The sequence below is a fragment of the Panthera leo genome, chromosome C1 (assembly GCF_018350215.1).
Source record: "Panthera leo isolate Ple1 chromosome C1, P.leo_Ple1_pat1.1, whole genome shotgun sequence".
In the NCBI taxonomy this organism is placed as follows: domain Eukaryota; kingdom Metazoa; phylum Chordata; class Mammalia; order Carnivora; family Felidae; genus Panthera; species Panthera leo.
Window position 1 is genome coordinate 4,031,901 of NC_056686.1, and position 9,765 is coordinate 4,041,665.

The following is a 9,765-nucleotide window of genomic DNA, read 5'->3' on the forward strand; positions in this document are numbered from 1 at the left end:
TGCCAGAAAGCAGCCCCAAACTCAAGAACGCCCCTGTCCCAAGAAATCAGCCTGAAGCGACCCTGCCCTCGGACGGCCCCGCGCGGTGCCCCGGCGAAGCCGACACCCCTCGGCGCGCAGGCGCGAGCGGGGCGGCCCGCCAGGCGCCCAGGCTGCGACCGCGCGCGGACCCTGCCCTGGAGGCAGCCGGAACACCCCGTACTGGGCAACCGCGCGCGGGACGACCGCCCACTTCGTGGTGAGGGAGCATGTTGGCCAATAGCGAAAAAGCGCAGGAGGCTGCACCGCGTTTTCCAAAAGGCAGAATTCAAAAGTTTACAGTGCGACTTTGGCTTCGCTGGGGAAAAGCACAAGCAGACGTATGAGCATGGGGGAAAAGATTGGAATTATTTAACAGCGGTCACCTTCAGGTGGTGGGACTCGGGGTGACATTCATTGTCTTCTTTATATGTTGTATGTTTTTGTGTTTTCCACATTGCCCACAGTCAACATACATTACTTTTTGAATCGGAAATTGCTCTTTTTTTTCGAAAGGGTTAATGTCCTCTTCTGGGGAGCTCACAGAGGGATGATGAAGGAGAAAAGCAAGTGAGCAAGTGACCAGAATGGAGTATGGCGGGTGGGAGTGGACAGGAGCCAAGTAAGAGTGGAGGAGAGGGAGGGGCTCCAAGGAGGGGCCTGCGGATGGGCGGGCAGAGGGCTAGGAGGCAGCTTGGAAGAGAGGCTGGAGCTAGGTCTTGGGGCACTCGGGGACCCGCAGCGTTAGGCTGGAAATGAGAGCAAGGACATCTGTGGGGAGGGAGGGAGGGAGGGTTGGCACTGAGTTTGCAGACACAGAGGCAGGAGAAAGGAAGCCTGAGTTGGGATAGGGGACAGGCCCCCGGGGAGGCTGGAGCCCAGAGCAGTGGGTCAGAGAGCGCGAGACCAGACTGAGCTGCAGTCAGCCAGGCCTGCATCTGAGCCTCTGGCTGCCCCACTCTCTCCTCTGTCCCTGCAGGACCTGGCAGGAGGCCTGAGGTCTGAGCAGCTGGGCTCGGGGAAGGATGGAGAGCCTGGGATTGAATCCTGGTCTGAGGACTGCAGTGGCCCAGCTTTGTAACCTCGGGCAAGTCAACTCCCAAGTCTCAGCGTCCTGTAAAACAGGGGTCCTGATTTCACCATCAGGTATTGACAGTGTTCTCCCAAGCCTTGTACCGTGTTTAAATGGTGCTCAGGAGACATTTGCTAAACTGGGTTCATGGGAATTGAAAGGAGATGTAATGTTTTTGTTGTTTTTAAGTCTGTTTAACTTTTTTTTAAGTTTTATTTATTTATTTTGAGAGAGAGGGAAAGAGCATAAGTGGGGAGGGGCAGAGAGAGAGAATCTCAACTCGACTCCATACTGGCAGCACAGAGCTGGACGTGGGGCTCGAACTCACAAACCGTGAGATCATGAGCTGAGCTGAAACCAAGAGTCGGATGTGTAACCAAGTGAGCCACGCAGGCGCCCCAACTTTGTATTTTAAAACATTAAATCTCCAGGGTGCCTTTGGCCATTGGAATCTGCTGTCCACACTGACTTAGGGCCTTGATCTACCCCCCAGGGACTGGCTTCCTTCTGGGGGCAAAGAGTATCATGAAATCCAGTTTAGCCAGTCCAGGCAACCCCCTCTCCTTTGCCCATCACTTCAGACCATCCTTCTCCATCAGCCCTGATTTAGGGAGCATGGGGCAAGCTGAGGACAAAGTACAGGCTAACAGCACCCCCACCCCCACCCCCACCCCGGGTGGGATATGTGTCTTCCTCCGACACTCCTGACTGCTCAAGAACAGGGGAAAAGAAAGGAAGCAAATGTCTGACTGATGGAGATCACAGTCATACAGAACAGGAGTCTCCTTCAGTCTACGGATAACTTAGTAAACTGCAAGTAAAAAGCAATCTTCTCCATAGTCTAATCTCCAGAAACCTATAGACTCCGTTTCCTGGAGCCCTAATAGCACCCTCACCAAGATGGAAGGGGGTTTAAGTGCTTGCCATGGTGATGTGGGAAACAAAGGCAAATGAAAAATTGAATTCCCTTACTGCCCACAGCCCAGTGATGAGTCCTTGAAAGGGGCAGAGTGAGCAACCTCCCTCAAGGAGCTCAGCTGCCTGGACGATGACACTTTGCTAGGGGCAAAAGGGAATCTTGGCTTAACATTATCCTGACACCCACCCCCCCCCCCCAGGATCCTGTGAGTCTCCTTAAACACATAAAAACTATTTTGCAAACCTTATTTGTCTTTAATCCCCAAGTATATGTTGGCAATTAAACTCCAAGTATATGACTCCTGATATACATCTGAAGGGTCTCATGAGTGAGGTTTTACTAAGCAGTAATAAATGACGTTTTGCTAACAACAGCTAGACCCTCAAGGTCCTGGAAACCTTTCTTCTAAAATTTCTTAGAGACTTACTCTGTCCCTAACCCCCTCCCAACCTGAAGGTATATAAATCAGTTACTCTTTGCAACCCCAGTGCAGCTCTTTCTTGCCACGGGCCCCGTCCCGTGCTTTAATAAAATCACCTTTTTTGCACCAAAGACATCTTTGAGAATCCTTTCTTGGCTGTGGGCTCCAACCCCCCACCATCACCCCAAAACCTCATCAAGCCTCATCTTGGAGAAGGAAGAAAGGAAGGGGAAGCAGTCTCTTCCCAGGTATGGCCAGACCTGAGGGAAGGGGGATTTTTAGAAGTGACTGGAGTTGCTGAATCTGTCAGGACCCAGGGCTCACAGAGCAGTAAGGGAGGAAACAGGCAAGTAAGCAAATATATGCACACACTGGCATAGAACCAGAGAAACAAAGTCACACACAGAGATACAGAGATGCACAGAGTAACAGTAATTCAACCAGCGATATGGACAGAAACACACAATGAGTCCTGCTGTCCTACCAGAGAAAAGCAACCTGATCAAAGAAATCCACTCTGCCTCTGGCTCTCATCCCCAGGCAGGAGAACAACAAACCCATAAAAATATAAGAAAATAAAGGAAAACTACTCAGCCCTGGGATGCCTTACTTGCCTTCTTTTGTAAAGAAGCATTTGAATGTGTTTTGTTCTTGGAGCTGGGAGGCAAGGAGAAAGGGAGCCCTTTCTCATGCAGGAAGGTCCCTCTGCAGGGTCTCCCCTGCACGTCTCCCCTCCCCCCCATCCCCCATCCTGCTATTCACCCACCAGCTGAGGTGGTTTTCCATCTTGGGTCTAAGTGCAGTTTCCTCCTGCTTAAAGAGTCCTAAGAACCAGCTTGACTTTTCCAAGTTAAACTGTAGGCTGAGATGAAATTAGCCTCTCTCTCTCTTTTTTATTTTTTTTATTTATTTTTCTCTCTCTCTCTTTCTTTTCTTTATGATTATTTATTTATTTTGAAAGAGAGCGTGTGGGAGAGGGGCAGAGAGAGAATACCAAGCAGGTTCCTGCTGTCAGCACAGAGCAGGACTGGGGCGGGGGTGGGGCGGGCTCGATCTCGCGAACCATGAGATCACGACCTGAGCCGCAATCAAGAGTCAGACACTTAACCGACTGAGCCACCTAGGCGCCCCTACCCTTTTTCTTAAACGGGGTTGCTTTATAGAGCAAGAGAGAATGGAGCAAGTGCGAAGCACGCAAGACGCAGGTGCTAGTGAGAGGTGTGAACCAAAACACCTCAACCCACACCAGCTTCCCAGGATGAAAAGTTTGCTCTTGTCCAAGCTTGACACCAAGTAAGAAAAGGTCTGAGAACTGGCCTCTCCCCTCCCTCTGCCGGTGGGTCTCTGGTCAGTTATTGCCGGAGGGGCCTCTGGGGCTCCTTGTCACTCACAGGCCCTCCGTCTCATCCACTTCCCACATGGAGGCCAGGAAGGGCCTGTTCATCTCCCCAGGAGGGAACCCTGATCCTCCAACAGTTTTCTTCTCCCTCCTCTGACCATTCTGGGCTCCAGGCATGAAAGCCTCCTCTCTCTAGTCTGGAAACGGGTAAATGATGTGAATTTATGAGCACATCAGCCCGAAGTGCCTAAGTCACAAGTGCACAAAAGGGCCGGGTAAATATTTAAAGATTAGAGCCAGCTGGGGAGAAACACAAAGGCCTGGGACAATGGGGGTCTCTCTGAATTCACTCTCCCTCAGCTGGGCCAGCCCGGTTCAGCGTTGATGCACTCACCGGAGTCCCAGCCTTTGTCCCCTGGAGGGCCCTTGGCTGCCAGGCCATTCGGAGTTCCAACACAGCTAAAGAGAGTTAAACAATCGCAGCCACTCCAACCCCATCTGGAGACAAATGGCTGAGTCATTTCAGAGCTTTTGCTGTGTCCCAATAGTTAATTACACGAAGCAATCACTTCATTCCCCTTTGAAATGCATCTGCAGAGACGGCCGGCTGGCGTATTTCTTCCCCGAAGTCACCTCGCGGGCGGTGGCCTCTGCGGCACTCCCCAGTAAACTAGCATTGCTTTCAATCCCTGGGTGCTGCCGGAGGGAAAGGGGCTCTCACCCAGGGCGGAGAGGTTACACAGGGCCATCGCCTGGGAGTATCTGGTGCGGCTCTTGTCCTGGGGCCTGCAAACCCCCCGCCTACCTCCTTTCCAGACCTTAGTTGCTCTGTAACAGTGTTTCTTTAGACAAAGTCGAGAAAACCAAAGGGGAAAGGGAGAATGAAGGCACAGGTCGCTTTTTGCCTTCAATTCCCAAGCCTGAGCAAGCAGAGGACTGAGTGTTCCTTGAATCCCCCCGAGGTCTCCAGAACTACAGAAGGATTTTTTTTTTTTCCCCTTGAATGAGCAAAGGGCAACCTGGGTCTCCCCAGCGCTTTGCCGGAACTCGTGCTCCTTTCCAGGCCCCCTGGGGAGCCCAGATGCTAAAGATGGAAAGGGAGTCGGTGGCCTACATCCCAGTTTGCATAAGCCCGGCTTCTAAGATAGTCCACGTCCTTCCCAGCAGCCGGAGAGGCTTCGCCCTGCTTGCTCTTAGATAAGGGGGGGAGGGTGTGCCGCCCCTCCCACCCCACCTCGGAAAACGCACCCGCCCAACCTTTACGCACACCTTCGGAGCCCCCCACCCCCACCCCCACCCCGCCTGCCTGTGAGTGTGCTGAGGGCGGTCTAGCTCAGGACTCACAGAGTGGGGGAGGAGGGGAACTGGGTCTTAGTGGGGACGTGGCCGCCCAGGAGCCCGAATTGCGCATCAAGTGGAGATTTCTCCGCGCGCGGGGAAAAAAGGAGGGTGGAATCCTCACCAGGATCTGTTTCAGCCCTGAGTCCTGCCCGACCCTCGCCCGACTTAAGGGCGGTTCTCGGCGGGCGAGCCGCGCTGGGAGTGGGGAAACCCGGAAAGCAGAGAGAAAATCAGCCTAGGCGGGGAGTCGGGGGGACGCCAGCCCGGGGACTTGTCCCGGGATGGGGGGGGGTGCTAAATGGGGGCGCAGGGGGCGGTGCCGGGGTAGGGGTAGGGGGCAGCGAGGCGGAGGCCCATTAAGTGGGCGGAGGCAGAATTTGACGGCTGCGAGTCCAGCCCAGGCCGCCCCACCAGGCTCGCCGCCCGCAGCCAAAGCAGAACATTGCGAATTAGCTCATTTTGCGGTCAATTTTCCAGTGCTTAAGAACACACTAAGCCACCCACGTGAGCGGCCCCACCTAGCGCGACCGGGAGCCTTCCGCTCGGGCTCGAGAGGAGTGACGGCCCCAGGAGCTGCGGCTGCTAGGGTGCGGGCAGGGGCGGGCCGCGGGCCCCTTTATGGCGGCCCTAACTCTGGAGAGGGGGCGGGCCGCGAGGGCTGCGCCGAGGGCCATTGGTTTGCTAATGCGCCCGAGTTGAAAGGCGCGGGCGGCGGTTTATGGGGAGGGATCATAATTAGAGGACAAATTGCCCCGCCGCCCGCGCGGCTGAGAGCGGGGGCGGGGGCGGAGGGCGACCGCCGGAGCGAGGCGCGCGCCCAGCTTCCGTGCAGATGTGCGGCCGCTGGAAGCCCGCGCGCAGCGGGGCGCCCGGAGTTTGGCCCCGAGGGGGCGGGCGCGGGCGGGCTTTGTGGGGCCGGCACAATGCCCTTAACACTCGGCTGCCCCCTTTGTGCCCGGCCCCGCCGCCCGCCTGCCCCGCGGCGCCTTTGTACCGAGCCGCCACCGCCCCAAGCCGGGGGAGCGCACGGAGGCCAGTGGGGCCCGCTCAGCCCCCGGTGTTTCAAAGCTGCCCGGCGCGTGCCAACGCCGGCCGGCCGGCCTCGGCCCCGCCGCCCGGCCCGGCCCGATCTGGCCCGGGGTCCTGCGGCCGGGGCGGAAGAGCACCTCGGAACCCCGGCCGACGCAGTCTGAGCCTTGAAAGGAGGGCGGAGCGCGATTCTCCACGCTGCTAGGCGCCTGAGAAGCCTCTGCCCCAGGCAGGGCCCATCAATACTCCGGGCAGGGGCGGGTGTGGGGGAAGAAGATAGCCCCTCTCCAGGGAGCCAGGGGGCCCATCCGGGACCCAACAATCTCCCCTCCGCCTCGCGCTGGGTCCCTCGCAAAGGCCGATTTGTTTATTCCTCTGCCGCAGGGCTCAACTGCAGAACTTTTGCGTCGAAACTACTTCCTTGCCCTCACGAGTAGCCGTGGGAGCCAGCATTGTTCGGAGCCCCATTTTATAAACCTTGAACCTGGGACCCTGCGAACCCAGGACAGGGAGATAACTGGAGATGAATCCAGGGACGTCATCCTGTCAGCCACAGCTACGGGAGTCCTGCTCCTGGGGCCCAACCCGGGACTGCAGCAGTCCTGCTGTAGGGCCTAACAGGTCCTGGGGTGGGTGTCTCTTCCACTGAGCTCCCTGGGTCTCCAACCACAGCCTGAATAATGAACAGTGTTTGGGGGGTCCCAGACCTCCAAGAGCACAGAACGATGCTCTCGCCATATGACCAGTGATCTTTCTCACCCTCACCTCTCATTTGTTGGGAGCAAGAGAAGGCCGGTGGGAATAGACTCCCCGGCTGTGAGGGCAAGTGGCAGAGCCTGAGTTGTCCAGCCTGGAAAGTCAGGACTGAAACTAGCCCAGCTGGAAGAGTGTGGGTTGGGGCCTAACAGGGCCAGAGGGCACTTGGGGTCAGGACACACACCTCAGCACAGGAATGCTCCCAGTCCAAGACCCCAGCTAGGAAGAGACTGGCTGTGGCCCCGAGGGCGGGCTGCACGCTTTAATGGGACACATGTCGCTGTGTGGCTCCCTCAAGCCCAGCCTGTGCCCGGCTTTGAGCAGACACAGGCAGAAAATCGCTGCATTGTCCCAACATTAGAACGACTAATGTGGCGTTGCCAGCGTGGCCAGAGCGTGAAACCCGCAGAAAGGCCTTGCTGGCGGGTCCTCCCTGCCTCCGCATCTTCATCAGACACACGGAGGCCTGGTGTGTTGTCATAGTCATTAGTGGGGCTCAGAACCAGCTGGACCCATGGACCTTCCTCATTGGGTGCCCCCCCAGAATGCTTGGAGGCAAGGGACGGCAAGCACTAGGTAAGTGGGACTAGTGAGGCTCGGTCCCTAGGGACACTAAACACTGGGACAGAACAGGGCACGGAGGGATGTGCATGGGAGGGGACCCCAGACTCGGGAAGTAGTGGGGGCGAAAGGGATATGGGAAAGACTGAGAAAGGGGAAGAGGAGGGCCCCTTGGAAGAAAGGAGGGTTCCCGGAGGTAAGGCTGAAGCCTGGGCTTAGAGAGGGGGTCGCACAGAGAGGTGGGGAATTTCCCAGTGCATCCCCCTCTCATCTCCTCCCCCTCGGGGTTCCTCGAGTCCAGGAGTGCCTCATTGACATGTAAACGAGGAGCCCCTATAAAGGCGGCACTGCCTCCCACAGGAGCAGATACGACAACATGGGCACTAAGCCTGGGACCCAAGGCAGCTCCGGTGGCCAAGCCGGCGGCTTCCGCAAGGTCTGGGGTCCTGAAGGGCGCAGGGCGTGGGCCTGCCAAGCCGGGGGTGGGGTGGGGCAAAGGGCAAGAGGACCCTGGCCCTGTCCTATAATGCCACCCCTCTACAGATCTCCAAGCCACTGATGGAGAAGAAGCGACGGGCACGCATCAATGTATCGCTAGAGCAGCTGAAGTCGTTGCTGGAAAAACACTACTCCCACCAGGTGAGACGTGGGGATGTGGTGAGGTGGGGGTGATACGATCCCCCACCTCATCCCTTCCAAGTCGGACTGTGCAGCTAAGAGCCCTTTCCACGGATCTGCAGATCCGGAAACGCAAGTTGGAGAAGGCGGACATACTGGAGCTGAGCGTCAAGTACATGAAAAGCCTTCAGAACTCGGCTCAAGGTGGGAGGGAGTCTGGAGGGGATAGGGCAAGGATCTGGGGGGGGGAGGGGCACTTGTGGCGTCAGACCCGTGGATATCACAAGGCCAGATAAAGGAGGGATGGATGAGAAGAGAGCTCGGGGCAGTGGGCAGCTGGGTGAGGAGAGGGCCCCAGCTTGCTGGAGGCAGGAGGCTGCGAAGACCCTGCAGGCTAGTGCAGTCGCAATCCGGGTGAGCGAGGGTCTGGACCCTGGGAAAGAAATTCAGGTTGCCTAGCCCCTCCCCTCCCTTCCCCGCCACATTTCTCCCCTCCTTTTCTCTCTCTACACCTCTCCTTTCCTCCTCCCCTCTCCTATTCTTCCCTCCCCTTCACATTTCTCCTGTCCGCTCCCCTCCCCCCAGGGCTCTGGCGGGTCCCCAGCGGAGCCGAGTTCCCGTCTGGCTTCCGCAGCTGTCTGCCGGGAGTTAGCCAGCTTCTGGGGCGCGGAGAGGACGGCGGCGGCGGCCTGCGCTGCCCCCTGGCGCTTGAGCGCGCAGGTGGCAGCACCATGGACAGCGCCAGCCCGAGCCCGGAGGCGCCCGCGCCGCTTGGCCCCTGCGTCCCCGCCATTTGGGCCCCTGCTCCAGCCATCGGCGGCTCGAGGTCCCAGCCACCCCGGCTCCTCTTCCCTGGAGGTCTCCCCGGCCCGTCCTCCAGCGTCCCGGGGCCGCAGCCGGCCCCTCGCCGCTGCGCCGAGAGCCCGGGGCCGGGTCTGGGGGTTTGGCGGCCCTGGTGAGTCCCGGCGCCGCCTCAGACTCAAGGGGGCCCCCTTCTGGCCCCGGGACGCAGAGACTGTTTAGAGCGCGCCTGCGGTGATGGCCGGGACCCCAGGCTTCCGTCTTGGTCCCGTGGCAGGGGTGGCTGGGAGGGTGTCGCGTGCCCGCGAACGCGAGGAAATACACGGAGCCTCGAGGGGGACCTGTGCCCCCCCCCCCCAGCCCCACCTACTCAAGCTGGACCCGCTCTCTCCTCGTCCCACCTTCTCGCGGGGCTGGGAGGGGATGTCCCAGGCTGCTCCTCTTTCCCAGGGCCCCCGGGGGGCAGCCCTCCCCCGCCCCCGCCCCCGCCCCCGCCCCGCAGCCTCGCCGCTGTGGGAAGGTCGCCGTCGGCAGCGGCGCAGAGCGGACCCCTCGCAGCGAGGAGAATCGCTGCCCCGCCCCGGCCCATTCAGCCAGCCGAGGACGCCCGGTTCCCACCGGCACAAAGCTCGCCGGGTCCCGCCCCGCCGGCGAGGGGCCCCCTGCCCACCCCCACCTTGGAGCTTCTCGGCTTCCACGGGTCCCCACCCCCTCCGCACGCAGCACAGCCCACCCGGCCGGCGCGCTCTCTGAGGCCCGCCCATCTCAGAAGACCTGCCCCGAGCTGCCCCAGCTCAGCAGCCCGCCCTGCCGCCAGATGCTCCGCCCACCGCTCGGGTCACCCCACACCCCGCAGCGCGCGGCTCCTGAGGGTTCCGGCCGCCGGACCT

The 9,765-nt window shown here is 59.2% G+C and overlaps 1 protein-coding gene across 1 annotated transcript; it reads left to right on the plus strand.

The window, feature by feature from the left end:
- Positions 1-7,999: 7,999 nt before the first annotated feature.
- HES3 (hes family bHLH transcription factor 3) lies at positions 8,000-9,033 on the plus strand. Its single transcript, XM_042954180.1, has 3 exons — positions 8,000-8,095; positions 8,197-8,278; positions 8,660-9,033. The coding sequence occupies exons 1-3, from the start codon at positions 8,015-8,017 to the stop codon at positions 9,031-9,033; spliced, it is 537 nt and encodes a 178-aa protein (XP_042810114.1). The 5' UTR covers positions 8,000-8,014.
- The last annotated feature ends 732 nt before the right edge of the window (positions 9,034-9,765 follow it).

Bases quoted from the DNA above. Each gene is read 5' to 3' on its own strand.
- HES3 (XM_042954180.1), top strand. From the start codon at position 8,015: ATGGAGAAGAAGCGACGGGCACGCATCAATGTATCGCTAGAGCAGCTG. The intron at 8,096-8,196 runs GTGAGACGTGGG...ACGGATCTGCAG, and splicing joins AAAAACACTACTCCCACCAG to ATCCGGAAACGCAAGTTGGA. The intron at 8,279-8,659 runs GTGGGAGGGAGT...CCCTCCCCCCAG, and splicing joins CCTTCAGAACTCGGCTCAAG to GGCTCTGGCGGGTCCCCAGC.